At 35.3% G+C, this 16,017-nt stretch overlaps 1 protein-coding gene across 1 annotated transcript; it reads right to left on the bottom strand.

The window, feature by feature from the left end:
• Positions 1-452: 452 nt before the first annotated feature.
• LOC143862322 (HVA22-like protein f) lies at positions 453-4,314 on the bottom strand. Its single transcript, XM_077373347.1, has 5 exons — positions 4,113-4,314; positions 2,022-2,048; positions 1,779-1,901; positions 1,413-1,659; positions 453-737 (listed from the first exon to the last, which is right to left on the bottom strand). The coding sequence occupies exons 1-5, from the start codon at positions 4,157-4,159 to the stop codon at positions 711-713; spliced, it is 471 nt and encodes a 156-aa protein (XP_077229462.1). The 5' UTR covers positions 4,160-4,314; the 3' UTR covers positions 453-710.
• Between the last annotated feature and the right edge of the window lie 11,703 nt (positions 4,315-16,017).

Here is a 16,017-nt window from a genome sequence, read left to right as displayed (position 1 = left end):
TGCACCCGGTATCCCAAGTAATGAAAAGGGGCGCATTTATCATTTTCCATTATTTTTATTTTTATAACAATTTTCAGGGATTTGCTGGGGACCATCCTAGAAGCATTTCGCAGACGGGTTGTTGCATGAGAGAGCAGACACCTCATATGAATTAGTTGAATAAGACAAAATCATCCTAGCAAATCCCTAATTTTCATTCTTATAACACCCTTAAGATCTTATATGGTAATTTTATGGGTGTGTTTCGATGTAGGGAGAAAAGAATTATGGAAAAAAATTTCAAGTAATTTCGCATTTGTAGGGAGAAAAGAACAATGGAGATTTTTTTCCCATGAAAAAATTTTCCTAGGTCTAGTATGGTTGTAATTTTCCCACAGAAAAAAAAAAAAAAAAAACTCTCAATTTTAGGGAAAAAAAAATCATGAAAATGAGTTTGCTCAATGCTGGAAAAAATTATCCAATATAACATTTCCTGCATCCAAATAGGCCCTTAGGCCATGTTCATTTGGATTTTGAGAATTAATTTTGAGTCCAAAATTGGATTATTGGAATCAAAATAAAGTCCGATCAGATAAGAAAAACCAGTAGCCTCTTGACTTCAACCCTTCACTAAAATACATATACACACATGCAACAGAGAGAGAAAATATTCAGATAAAATAGAAATGGAAATAGAGAAGGGAGCTCCTTGAGTGTGAAGGCTGATGGCCTCAGCGTTTCTTTGCTTCCTTTTCAGCCTGCACAGTCAAACATGCTTATATGAAAAGTGATGAGAAATTTGAAAGGAGTAATGTGTTTTAAGCACTAACCTAACCTACCATTAGACGGATAAGATCATCCAATGAATGTGATTCCTGGGGCATGATCTAACCATAAATGATGATGATGATGATGGTTTGGATGACCAAATAAAATCTTCCTCTAATACTATTGAAGAAAAAGACAAAATAGGATGTAAAGTGTATTTCATATTTTTTTTTATAAGGGGACAGGATCCTGGTGTCAATATTATATTGCTTTTATTTTATTTTTATTTCTTCTATTTTTTATTCTTCCATTCGGGCCTTTCGGTTTCAACCGCAACAAAATCATAGAAAACCAAGGTAAGTTCCTGGGTTTTCCAACCCGGGCTTTCTACCCACCCCACTACTGTACATTCTGTACATGCATCCAAACATAGCCTAATGGGCAAGGTATTTATACTATAGAAGCAAGGTAGCCAATCCTAGAGGTTTATTCAAGATAAAATTATTCTAGCAGGATAGCCAAACCTAAGAACAAGTTATCCAAAGATTTCTACCCCCTCGAGAACTCTCTCTCTCTCTCTCTCTCTCTCTCTCTCTCTCTCTGCATTACCATGTGCACAAAATGCATGCATTTGTTATTGTATGATTTAATGTGTGCATGCTTACCGCTTTGACGACCCTTTCAAAGGCTTCTGATCCATATTCAGAAATGTATCGCTCGACCAACTTCCTAGAGTTTGGAGTCATCATCAGCAAAACCTTCCTTTGCTTCTCCGGATAATTTGAGCTCACTTGATCCACATTTTTTATGTATTTCCTCACAAAGTTTTCATGGATATATGCTGCCCCATTGAAAATGGGCAACATCAACCAAAGGCAAAATACAAGCTTCATGTAAGGCCAAATAGGCAACCTGTTATGCAATAGCAATGGGAAAAACACGAAACAAGAAAATATTGATTTTGTGTGTCACAAAATAAAATGATGATAATTGAGGCCAAAAAATATATCTTTATTGTATATACTATTTACCAAGCTAGGACTTTCCAAGAAGAAAGCTCAAACAGTGTGATCAATGAGTATAGCACCCAATATGTCAGCCATTGCTGGTCATCCAAGGTTGAAGGGCTCTCAATTGCTCGCATCGAAGCATATCTGTTCATCAATATTAAACAGATGAAACTCTTTCCCATCATTCTCTTACTGATGAAAGAAAATATCAATCTAAAGTATTGACAGACCAATTGAATATATAGAAGAAAAGCTGCCACTTACAAAGGATAGAGTAACATCACTCCTGGCCTGGTTAACAAATGAATGAATCTTGTTAGGCATGTAAATAAACCCCCAATTGAAACTGCTTATTCCTTGTTCTAGAGCATTAGTAAATAGATGGAAATGATACGTTCATCCCAATTCCCAGCATTTTCAACCCTATTTGTCTGCCTTTTCCTAAAAAATAACTTCTATTTTTAGAATAGACACATAAAAGGAGGTGGAGATGAGGTCATTTTCAGGAAAGACAAACAAAAGGATGTGAAAATGCTGGAAAGGGGGATGAAAATATCATTTCTGTAGTCATATATGTAAGATACATATTTGGTATATTAAAATACATATAATATTCTTACTGGTATTACAATAATGAAGGGGGCATTAATTGGGCGCTTAGGTTTTATTGCACAACCACTTCTCAAGTGATTGTATAGGACAATATCAAGAAACTCTTATACATGCGAGAATGGATGGGGTTAGAAGAATTTGTTAGGTGCCTAGATGGGTCCCACTCAGGGTGAAACTAATAAATTAGTTTAGATATTCGTAGTTTATGAGTATTTTTATCTAATTGTTTGGTATGGGTAAGGAGTCTTAGAGATAAAAAGTTAAGGTGTCTAGATAGATTAGCTTGGGTACGTATACGTAGGAGTTTAAGAGGAAGTGGCTAGTGAGTTTTATATTGGGTTTAAATAACATGCAAGTAGCCTTTTTAAAGGAATGAAGAAATTTATCCTAAAAATTGTGTCTTTACATACAAAGGAGGACTAACACTTCCCTTGAAGTGGGTCAAGAGGCTGATCTTCCCTCTAAGAAGATCAATCACGATGTGAATAGATTCGGGTTCGTAACATAATTTAGATAAAAACCACGTTAAATTAAACGACTCTAATTGTCCCAGAGCTCCAACAAACCAAAAGGAATGAGGAAAGAACCAAAATTCATGGGAGGGCACAATAAATCCTTTGTAAAATAAAATTCTTACATGTTCCTAAAATCGGATTGGAAGCAAATATTTATACAAGTTGAAAAAAAAAAAAGTGGAAAAACTAAAATACACTTAAAATTAAAACTGCATGAAACTCGGTTAAATCAAAAGTAATGACACAAAATAGTATTCGTTCATGTGTACGTGCTTGAGTGTCACAAAATCGTACATGCAACATCTTCCCACTCAATGGTTGTTTGTGAAGGTCACGTCCCTTTATAAAATCATATGCTATGATGTGCACCACATCACACTCCATTCATTGTAGGCCTTACAAGTTACAACTATGGGGCCACGAAACCAACATCATGCCCTTCATATGATTCAAAGGGCATGTTCCCCAACCATTAGATTTTATTGTGTGGAATATTCTTGGGGCCAATTGTGAGACATGGGCTCCGAAGGAGGGGGAGGGAGGGAATTCTGGAATGGAGAAAGCATGAAAAATCCTTAAAATGGTCAGAAAATATGCTACTTAAATTTAGGCCATGCTTGGTTACCATGGAATTGCAGTTTATCAAATGGTGAGAGATTGTTAGGGAGGGTGGGACAGGAGAAAATAGAGAGAGCATGAATGAAGAGAAAAACAAGGAAAAAAAAAACTCTAATCAAAATACAATTTTATATTTCCCTGCTTTTCAGCCACTTTTGTAGTTGTACGCTCTCCGAGCAGCCATGCCACCTCAAGTCTTTTCATCTCCCACCCTCCCTAGCCATCTCTCACCACTTGATAAACTTCTTAATATTTCATGGAAAAAATTCATGGTTGCCAAACATGTCCTTAGGTTTCTCTCCCTATTTTTTAGGGGCTTTTCATGCTCCCTACACACCTCTCAAAGATGACACCATAAATATCCCATGAAATATTTTTTTCATGATTGTCAAACATGCCCCAATTGTCAGATAATTGACCTTCAAACTGATGCCCAAATTAAGCAAATTGGTTATCAACTTTCATATGTTAGGATTGCTAAATTTTATTTATTTATTTGTATAAAGCCCTGTCCACCGGGATGGCCCACTACCACACTTAGATACCATCATTTAACTATGAACAGAAGCACAAGAAAATTAAAACATAAATTAAGTCCGTATTCTCATACCCGATTAAAGCGTCAAGATGCCTAGCCATGGCACCGAGAATACCCATGACAAAAAGCTTCTGTTTCTGAGCAGAGAAGTTGCAAATTCTCTTATGAAAAGAAGGACAAAAGACTGGATGTTTAAAATAGGAGGACGGGTGAACCAACGAAGTAAAGCATTTTCTATTGGAGTTGCTAAAGTCTGCTTTCCTCCAACAACAAGAAAAAGATAACACACACACAAAAAGGAAGGAAGAGACTTTCCATTCACTTTATATTGTTTCCTCACCGTCCATATAAAATATTCCAAACGACCTTTGTTGCCAGCTTCTATCAGTTATCACGCAATGTATATGCCATAGTTAGGCCACACCATAGCTTCTATTATATTTTTGGGTTTTTCAAAAGAAGCCTTCTACTTTGCTTTATTTGTAAAAAGAGTCTTCTAGTTTGATAATTTGTTAACATAGTCATAACATTTGAGGGAATTTCACAAATCAGGTCATGCCATAAATTTGTGACCAAAATATGCAGGGAAATGATATATCCGCCCCTTTTGATCACTAGGAACACCCCCTGTCAGTGTATCAGTGACTAAAGAGGGGCTGTTGTACTTATGTCGGAAGAATTCAATGCCCCTGATTGCCACAAACACTGACAGGGGGTGTTCCTAGTGATCAAAAGGGGCAGATATATCACTTAGTATGTTTTTTTAACTCTTAAAAAGACCAAAATGTCTATGTGTCAACATGAAAATTACCTTCTAAAAAGATCAAAATACATTACACTCCATCAAAGCTTGAAGTTAAAGTAGTAGGCCTCACCCTATGCATAGGTTAGGTTGGATATTGTGGGCCCTACGTATCAAAACACAAGGTAAAATGATGGGTCCCACTTGATACATGGGTATGAGTTGAGTTAGTGTGACTCACCATCAAAATATGAAGCGTAAAATGATGCACCCTATCCTATGCATAGTTTGATTTTAGTTGGTGGGACCCACCCAATCAAAACATACCGTTGAGTATAATGAATTAATGAGTATTTTGGTATTTTTACAAAGGTAATTTTCATCTATTCACGTATATGGACATTTTGGTCTTTCTAATAGTAAAAAAAATATACCGTGGGTATTTTGGTCACAAAATTATGATAACCAATTTTGCAAAATTCACTTAAATGTGATGAGCCTATTTGCAAATTGTCAAACTAGAAGACTCTTTTTGCAAATAAAGCAAAGCATAAGACTTCTTTTGCAAAAACCCCCTTCTAGTTTTCAGTATCTCATTTCAAGGTCATTAATTAGAAGACTAAGCCATTTCGCAGCCCCTCTTTTAGTCGTTGCATTGCTGAATTTGTCATATTCATATGAGGTGGCTCTTCTCTCTTGAAAAAGAGGGGCCGCAAAATGGCTTTGTGCAAAACTGCCTAGACACTCCCTATAATAAAGAATTTATATGATGAAAGGCCTTATAAACACGTAAAGTTAGTACGATAGAGGTACCACCCTTGATATTTGATCCAACAGCCGCTCCTCAAAAAGTAAGCTGTTGTTGGATCAAATATCAAGGATGGGATGATGGGTACGTGTTTATACCGCTCTTCATCATATAATTTCTCCCCTATAATAAATTATAGAAATTAGTTTTTTTTGCAGGTACTTATGTGAGGAAAATTTTTGTTTCGTTCACAAGGACACCATACACTTTACATGTGTGCATGATAATTGGGGTCATTGATTTGGTGTACCGCAGCCAATCCATACGAGAGAGATAGTCCTCAACACAGAGGTGCATTCCTAGGTATTTCCTAAAACATTTCGATGGTTAACTGCGTGGGACAACATTAATATTCAGTCTATGGTCATTCCCTCTCTGCGCTCCCGCATTCTAATTGATTCTGCAGTGTTGTAATCCAATCGGGTAATGAGAAAACGCAAAAATAGAATGAATGTCAGATGCAACCGATGAGAGAGAGTGATACAAGGAGCAATTAAAATATGATAACCACTCAAATTGGCTAGATCTTTTCCTAATCTACTTAGATTGAGATTGGATTGTAGGTCTTGATCGAGTCGGATTCGACTAATCCATAAACAATTACAAGTGTGACTCTATATGAGTTTTCTTGTGTTTATAGCTCATTTTAATGAACTATTTTCCCAAAATAAAAAATTTCCATGTTCTCTTGAAAAAAAATTCAGCCCCAAAAAATTCCACAATTTCTTGGCCTAGATCCAAACGGGCCCTAGGAGAAACTCAATTGTCCACCCCTGATTTGCTTGGTTGTTGTGATTCCTATCTCTTAATAGGCAAGGTTTAAAATTTCGGTTTCGGACCTTGAAATTTCGAAATTTCGATCGAAATTTCAAATTTTTGGTCTAAATCTGGTACCAAAAAAAAACAATATTTTATTCATTATTAAATTTCGGTAATTTCGGTCAAAATCTCGGTGAAATATTAAATTAATATTAAAAAAACATATTTTTTATGTCAAATTTCGAAAAAACCGAAATTTCGGCTGAAATAAATGACCATTTCGGTTTTGTGTGGTTTCAGTGTCGGTCTTTCGGATTTCGGTCGAACTTTAAAACCATGTTAATAGGAAGTAATTACACATGCCAAAGAGTTTTAGTATATAACTTCTGTTTGCTAAAAGGATTAAACTTTATTGAGGGATGAATTCATGGCTTTTACTCCAACTACATTCTAAAATCATGTTCTCTCATCAATTAGACTCATTGAAGATCTTAAAGGGGTCATACGATATAACTTTACTATCAAGTGTTGCTTCCATGATTACTCTATGCGTGGTATACCATCATGTGGTGATGCTGTGATTAGTACTTCTAATAACATAATCTTAGGAGACCATTATTATCCACTTTGGGCAATCACAAGTCTTCTATAAATTACATTAGAAGTCGAATCACATAATGCCTCTCGACCGAATTACTTTATTCTTTTGCATTAAGCAATCTGTCATAGTATGCACGGCAAGATACTGCCTTTATGGTTACTTTACTAAGCAAAAGCTTATGTTGCAAAATGTAGATATTGAAAAATGTATGGCATGCATGATGGATTCAAATCAATGATGTTTAATCATCACAACTACTTCAACCTCCATTGCCACTGGACCTCCATTGCCATTTTAGCCCAAGGCACCTCAATATCCTAAAACTGAAGGGAAGAAAGTCTTCAAATATTTCTCTTGCAAGGAGAAGGGACACATATAGAAAGAACGTCACATTTACTTGGCCTAAAAATAAAATGAAAACCACTAGTAATCTCTTATCCCATTTTTTTAATATCCAGTCTTTGACGTCCCTTCCAATTTTTGGTGGATTGATACTAGTTTGAAAGCTAGAAAGCTACAAGTAGTGATGAAGTCAGTGACTACGTATGAAATGAAAACGAGAATAGTTGTGGATCCATAGATGAAATTAGGATTCGGCTAAAGTCAATTTTTTTCTTAGAATTGGTTGATGTTGTTTGTGTCCCCTTCATGAGAAGGAATTTAGATTCCATTTCAATATTTGTTTTCCCTATACTAATCCATATTTTATTTTTCTAGTAGTGATTTTTAAGTGGTGATTACTTCATATAATGACTGGATGTGACCACAAATTTTCTCAGATGAATCATTAGAAGAGGTCATCGTGCCTATGGATGCTCTACCACAAATTGCTTCAGATGATCAACATAATGTTGGTCAAGCATCTATTCATGAAAAAAAAACACTTGAGAGACCTCCCAACTCACTCATCAACTTGGATGCCCCATGCTGATACACATGCTTATTGGTGTCAAACAGATGCGAGACTACAACATCATTGCTTTGGTTAGTGAAGAAATTCTACAACTATCAGCTCACATATATCAAGATAAAAATGTGTGGATCATAAACATATTGCTCATTTACTAAGTAAATGTTCAAATATAGCAAGATAAAAATGTGTGGATCATAAACATATTGCTCATTTACTAAGTATTTGTTCAAATATAGCAAGATAAAAATGTGTGGATCATAAACATATTACTCATTTACTAAGTATTTGTGCTTTACCGCTAGGATCTAGCACATCACATTTTCCAAAAAATGAATATGCATAGTATTGTGGATATTCGATATTTTCGTTTTAAATCTTTGTTCACACTTTGGGTTGCTAATCTATGGTCACACATATGCACAAGATCAAAGGTTGTTGGAATGTGTAAGTCAATCAAATGTGCCTTGGTGAATGAAGGGTTTTTTGTGGCGTTCCAGGGTACTCATTATTTATTGAAAAATGAAGAGTCTTTGTATGTTTTGTAAGTCTTTTATGTTAGGTTAGATTCACCAAGAGTCTCTTGGGGATTTCTTTGACGTTGTTTTGATTACCTAAAAGACTCATGAGAACCACAACTATATGTTTAATGTGGTTAGCTATTTTAGGAGTAGTTTGTGTCTATAAATATATAGTCATTGGTGTAGAGAAAGAATGGGTGAAACAAGAGAGAAGAAGTGTAGAGATTTATAGAAGGGAGAAGAACACCAAGTTTGTAAGTGTTTTTTTTATGGATATAGAAGTCTTTATTTTGGTGTTTGTTTGTTTTTTAAGCAGAGATCCACACGGGCCCTTTGGCCGTATATCTCCTTTTTCTCCTTTATCTATTTTTATTCATTACCATGCTGCATATTTTCATAATTGATCCATTCAATATGGTAAACAAGGGCCCACATGCATGAGCTTGCATACACATATTTTATATGCCTTCTATTCCCACAGAATAATGATTCATGAACATACTTCACTGTAATATTAGATGTTTAAGCTAAGGGTTGTGTAATTTTTCAAGAACTCTACAATTAAAAGTGTAAACTAATTTTAAAAGCCCATTAATGCCATTATTTATCTTTCTAAGGTTTATATTTTCCCATAGACTTTTCTTCTTAGTTTTTATATTCATTCATGTGCTCCTCTTTTATTTCAATTCTAGGCATAGCTGCCTAAAATGCTTACTATACGTCAGCTTGCTTGCTAAGAGTTCCATTTTCTAGTAATCAACAATTATCCCAGGACTTAATTGAATTCACTTGGTTGTGTCAGGTTTCTTATACTAAGTTCAGACTCTCAATTTTTATAAACTGAACGATTTGTTGAATCAGCCAACTCAAAAATTTTCCCACAGACTTTTCTTCTTAGTTTTTATATTCATTCATGTACTCCTCTTTTGTTTCAATTCTAGGCATAGCTGCATAAAATGCTTACTATACGTCAGCTTGCTTGCTAAGAGTTGCATTTTCTAGTAATCGACAATTATCTCAGGACTTAATTGAATTCACTTGGTTGTGTCAGGTTTCTTATACCAAGTTCAAACTCTCAATTTTTATAAACTGGACGATTCGTTGAATAAGCCAACTCAAACCTAGTTATCAGAAGACTAACTCCATGGTAGGCCAGTTTTTTAGCATGGTTAAAAAGCTTTTTTGAACTTACGTTTAAAGATGAATTTTCATAAGAAGCAAAGTACTTCATGGAACTGCAAGCCAATCCCAAGTTGAATAGAATCAGAGCCTAACCATTCTTGGAACGCTACGTCCAATAAAATTTCATAAGGGGTCAAACTCCAACCAATCCTAATTTTCAATTTCAGCGTTGATCTCTCCAGCTTTTGGTAGGCAACTACTCTTCTCTATGCTGAACATGGGGTCAAATTTTAGAGTTCAAGCTCAGCGTCATCTGCATTTTCTCATTATTTTAGTCATCTATGAGATAAGTTTTCTTTCATTTCACTCAAAAAAGAAAGAACAATGATAGATGCCAAGTTTGTTGAGTGTGTTTTTATGTTTCCCAATATTGATTGTGTCATCAGAGAAATTTGTTCACTTTGATTATATATGTTTTTTTTTAATGTTTGTAGTTATGTTTATTGAATATTTGTAGTGTTAGCTTTTTTTTTTCTTAACTGATTGTTTCAATAACTTTGTAAATGATTTTTCTTTTTTTGATATGGTGAATCATATTAGAATGGAAAGGGAAGCCCGAGGTGGGACAGCCCAATAGAACAGATTACAAGATAAGAAAGCAGAAACAGAAAAACAACAGAACATGACATGGCTGATCAAGGGGGAAAATAATCAAACCATTGTAAAGAGTCACTATTCACACCCCTCTTGGCTAACAAATCAGCCTTCTCATTGGCCGCCCTCCTCACATGCTTCATGACAGCCGATGACCCTGATATAATCTCGTGGATCTCATCTATGAACGGCAAGAATCTCCAAGGAGGCGCCACTCCCCCCCTTAAGCCATCGGATAACATTTAAGGAATCCCCTTCAATAATAACCTTGTCAAGACAATCACCACTTATTTTCTTGATACCGTAGAATACCGCCTTAACTTCTGCCTCTGAAGCATCGCATACTCCAATCGGACTAAAGAAGGCCCATTGAACAATGCCCTCACCATTACGGCATAACCCTCCCACCCCGGACAGCCCGCGATTACCAAAGAAGCACCATCAAAATTAAGTTTGAACATACCAAGAGGAGGCGGTTCCCATCTTTGGACGATGCTAGGCAATCTTTCACTACTAAAACACACTTCCCTCCAACCTTCCCAATGGTCAAAAGCCAAAACAAATTGAAATGATAGAAGACATCTCGTCCATGAAATCACCAAGGCAATAATGCGCATGTACAGAAAATACGGAGACTTCGTCTTACCCTCAAAGTTCCTAGAATTTCTTTCCTTCCAAATAATCCACCAAGTAGCAAGCAAACAAACTTCCCACAATATTTTTTCCTTTTTTTCTCCAAGGCACGGCGCCCCACTTATGTAACAACATCCGAATAGACCTCGGAAAAACTCAACTGACTCCAAACCTCAAAAAGGTACATCTCCAGATCAATCAGGTGAAAGAACAATGCATGAATAAATGGTCCACATATTCCCCTTCCTTAAGGCAAAGAGAGCAATGATCGACAAGCCACATGCCACGGTTTCTCAGGAAATTAATTGTTTGAATCCGGTCGCGACAAACAGCCCATCCAAAGATACTCACCCGTGGCGGATAATGATATTTCCAAACCTTGGCTAAATAGGATGGAGTAGTACTGGGCATCAGACTCATGTAGAAAGATTTGACAGAAAAACTCTCGGATGGTTCCACGGTCCATATTCTTCTATCTATCCCTTCCACCTTAGTGAAGCACCCCTCAAGAAGACGACACAGACTGGAATATGATTCTAGTTCCCAATCAAAGAAATTCCTTCTAAAGGAAGGGCACCACAGTAACTTCCCACTACTACGATCAAAACATTCACTCACAAAGGCTTCTTTCTTGTCAGCCACCCTAAAAATACTGGGGAATAAACTTTTGTAAATGATTTTGAATATATTTTTTGAATATGTGCGATAAAATTATGATTGTAGCCGGGTTTTGTTGATTTATTCATATGGATAGATGACTAATGAATTGTGTTAAATTAGCTGAACTATGTCTATGGTAGTTTTTACATTTTATGTAGGAAAAAATAGCTAAACAATATATACATGAGGCCAATTAAGGTGAGATTGTTAATGATAGAAACCACACCACTTAGTCCTAGAAGACATAAGTCAATATCGATTATTTGGAATGATATAAAAAATAGAATATTCAGAGGGGGTTGAGTAGGCTATATGCAAATATTGCAGTAAGAAGATAATGATTGAGTACTAGAAATAACACCTTCCACATTGTAACAGAAGAAATAACTAGGACGTAAAACATATATAATAGCAAAATGTGAGTGTTTGTCACAATAAATTTAAGTTAAATAAAATCTAAGTCAAGAAGATCTTGCTCACATGATAATATTGTGTGAATCTCCATCTAAGTTAGTAAAACATCCTAGGTTCATTAAATTTGTTAATAATCCTCAATTGTTATTCAAAAGTATGTCTACAAACATAATTAAGTCTAATTATAGAATAATTGGTAGGAAACAGAGAAAAACACTATAAAGTGCTTGAAACTATTCTTGAGTTTATCATACTTACAATCGATATGCGGTTATCCAACCATCTGTTCAAATGTATTCATCTCACGACTCATTTTGTTGACCATGAGTGGGTGTTAAACAAGAGGTTAATAAGTTTGGTAGTAGAGCTACCTTTCACATAGTGATAAATCTTTTAGATACCCTATCAACTGCTATTATAGTAGAAAATAATAGAAAAATCTCGATTACGATTGTAGATAATTTGAGAACCAATAATAACATATGTACTAAATCAAATGAAAAGTTATTTGACACAATTCTACTTAGTAGAAAGTTTTTCTATATTAGTTATTGTGCTCACATACGGAACTTTGGAGTCCAAAATAGTTTGGAAGGGATAAATAGTGTGATCTATAAGGTTTGTGAGACGGTCAAGTATGCTAAGGCCTAAAAATCACGCTAAAAATATTTCAGGAGTTCCCAGGATTGTTAAAGACGAATAGTAAAAATCAAGAGTGTTTGGATTGACTTTTCAACTTGATTGAACTCGCCATATCTTTTGGTATAAGTTATACTTGTTGCATTTTGCTCTCTCTCTCTCTCTCTCTCTCTCTCTCTCTATGTGTGTGTGTGTGTGTCACACACACATATAATATAATACTATATGATGCAAATTACCAAGTTGCACTAGCAAAAGATGAATGGGAAAGTAACGAAGCTTTTATGATCCTTTGAATGTCTTATCTACTATTAAGTCTCCTATTGTAAATATATTCTTTCCTAAATTAATCGCAATTCAATGTATATTAATTGTACGGGGAATTTATATATTAAAAGCCTTTCATGAGATCTATTATTGCGAAAATGAGTGAGAAGTTTGAAATACTGTAACTATCGCTTGATCTTATCAATAATGGGTTGGTGATTCCATTGATTTGGTAGTGGTGCTAAGTGGTGAACCAACTACACTCAACTCAAGTCAACTCAACAAAGCATTTGTCCCAAACTAGTTGGGGTCGGCTAAATCTCTTTGCTTGTGATTGTAAATATGTGCCTTTTGAATCTCTTTGCTAGTGATTGTAAATATGACAATCTTGCCAAATCTTTCAAACTTGTAAGTATTAATGGTGTGATGATGGTATGACTATGGACTATGGTCTTTGGACTACCTACCATAGTCCATGGTCCATAGTGGACTATGAACTACCTACCACATGCTATCATTTTACTTGTTTAGAAGTCCCACTATTTTAGTTGTAAATTGAATCATTTCTTTGCCTTAGAATACACTAAATTGATGGTGCATAAGACAATAATTATCTTTTTACTTAAAAATTCCACTATTTTAGTTGTAAAGTGGATATAATTAGTCATTACCTTCGTGCCTAGGAATGTTTACAACATTATTTTAATGTCTCAGGTCCATCATTTTACTTGTCTAAAAGTCGTAAATTGCATCAATTGTTTGTCCTGAAATAAAATTTAAACTGCTTACAGTCTTAGATATAATTTACTTGTTTATAATAGATGCTATGCATCGGTTATAAATTGTGTACATTCCTAGATACCATCTTGTCAGGGGAAAGAAAAAAAAGAATCGTATGCAAAATGAACTAAAACGTAGCATAATTGTTTGTAGGGTTCGAAGTGGGTATATCTGATAAAGAATAATTACAGCCATGGAAGTTGATTGATGTTGTCCGAAAACCCAGAGGTTCTTCATTGCCCAACAACATTATTAGACATACAGAAAAGAAGAAGAAAATGAGCCCTTCGATCACCGCCGTAGGGAATAAAATACTTTGATCACCATCGAAGGGGGTGTGATTTACTTCGATTCCGTCGAAGTTAAGTTTTTCCAAAGAGAAACTAGAAAATACTCAAAATTTCTCAAAGAACTCAAAAGCCTAAAGGCCAATTTCTATTTATGAGTAAAAGAAACCCTAAAGCTTACTTAAGACCTAAGCAACTAATCTTAAATGTCCATCTAAAGTTACTTAATTAAAACCTAAAAACTTGACTAAAATAACCCTAAAATAGAAATCCCGTAATAGACGCGTATCATGCCTGTAAATCAGCCATAACATATTCAAAGCATGTCCAAATCACATGATCTTGGAGCCGTTAGATAGGAAATCAAAAAACCTTTCTAATGTTACCTAAATCAAACCAAACACACAAGATTTGATGCTTGAAAAGTAGGCTACAAATATAATCACGAAAATAGAAGTTGACAAATTAATATGAGACTTGTTCCAGGCTTTACGTTCTTGATCGTTTTTGTCCACATCATTCTTCCTCAGGTTCTCTTGCTAGTTTTTCATCTTGTTCTTCTTTTTTCCATTATTGAAGCAGACTAAATGCACAATCATTAGTTTTTAAGACCCAAAAGTTTCATAATTAAGTCATAACTGAATCTTATTGTTATTGACTACTCCATATGCTTGTATGCAATTTAGATCAATTTCATTGCTTATAAGCATTAGGTTACTTATTTAGAAGTTCAGATTAGTGGTAGATATGGGATGGATTTGACTTAATAAACTATTTAGACACTCTAATAGTGTACTGAATAACTTTATACAAAATTCTATTTTTGTAAAATGTAAGTAGGACATGGGACACTCAAATGGATGGTCCGATTCAAAATGGATTAGGATCCGAAGAATCCATGGATATGACCCAGCTTGCATTCATGCTCCATCCTCTAAAGGTCTTATCTTGATTATCTATCTCCATGACTAAGAGAAATATTTGCCAGTAGGAGCCATCAAAGGATTGCGACCCAGACATAGGTGGATCCAATCTGAGTTGAATCTGCTGACACCCCAACTTTTAGATTGTTTTGAAGCAGCTTGTTTATGAAGTGCCTTCTCTTCAACGAGCTTCTTTCTACACCTATCTTCCAAAGAAATTCTTTCGATTTGGTCCCCTTATGGTGCAGTTATTGAGAGGTTGAATCTGATATCAATGGTCGAATAAATCAGATATGACGGAGCAAATCCTTCCATATATCAGCTGCAAATTTGCTGCGAAGCAGGAGATATGTGGAACACTTTTGCTCGTAGTTAACCATTTTTTTTTTCATATTCTCTCCCTCGCGTCTCTAATATAGATGGTGGATCACTTAAAGGTGTACAGGTGTGTTGACCTGTATTTCATATTTTATTCAAATATCCTATCAGCTGCTTCACGACCTTAACATAGTTTAATAGTGCATTACTTTCTTAAAACACTTAACATAGTTTAATAGTGCATTGCTTTCTTAAAACACTAGAGCTCTCCTTTTTTATTGTTTAAACCGAAAATCCTATGAGATGTCTCGCATAAAAATACTTGGTGGTTTTAAAATATCCATTACCACTCCTTATTAATACCTTCTTTCTTAAACATAAGTTAACGTATAAACATAGTGGGTTTCACATCATCAAACCCTCGTGAAGCTTCCATTTTTTAAAATAAAAGAACCCAACCTCTCTCTCTCTCTCTCTCTCTCTCTCTCTCTCTCTCAAACAATACGAAGCGTAAAAGCAAAGAAGATTCACATTACTATCTTTCTTCCGTTTCTTGTCAGTCATGAATTCTCTTTCTATTAAGAAAACAAAACTGACTTCTTTCCTCCCATTACAAGAAAAGTTTGCATTAAATCTCTTAAACTTGTGGGGTTCTAACTCTTCTCTTCCAGTCGTACCTTTTCTTCTGCCAAATAACACGCGTGCCGATGAAATAGAGAATAATACTCTCATCGGGTGGGAATAACAATAATTAAAAAAAACTAGGCGGGAAACCTCCCAAAGGAAAAAAAAAAAAAAAACCTCGTAATCCGTTTCGGACAGCAGCGAAGAAACAGGAAAAATAGGAGAGGAGAGTCTCTACGGAATCGGATTAGCGCGACTAATCACACCATTAATTAATTTAATTCCCTTCTTTTATATCCTCCTCTTTCCTCTCGC

Source organism: Tasmannia lanceolata, unplaced genomic scaffold, assembly GCF_043159265.1.
Source record: "Tasmannia lanceolata isolate RefF3 unplaced genomic scaffold, GAP_Taslan_0.1 ptg000037l, whole genome shotgun sequence".
In the NCBI taxonomy this organism is placed as follows: domain Eukaryota; kingdom Viridiplantae; phylum Streptophyta; class Magnoliopsida; order Canellales; family Winteraceae; genus Tasmannia; species Tasmannia lanceolata.
This window is presented reverse-complemented; position numbering and strand designations above follow the sequence as displayed.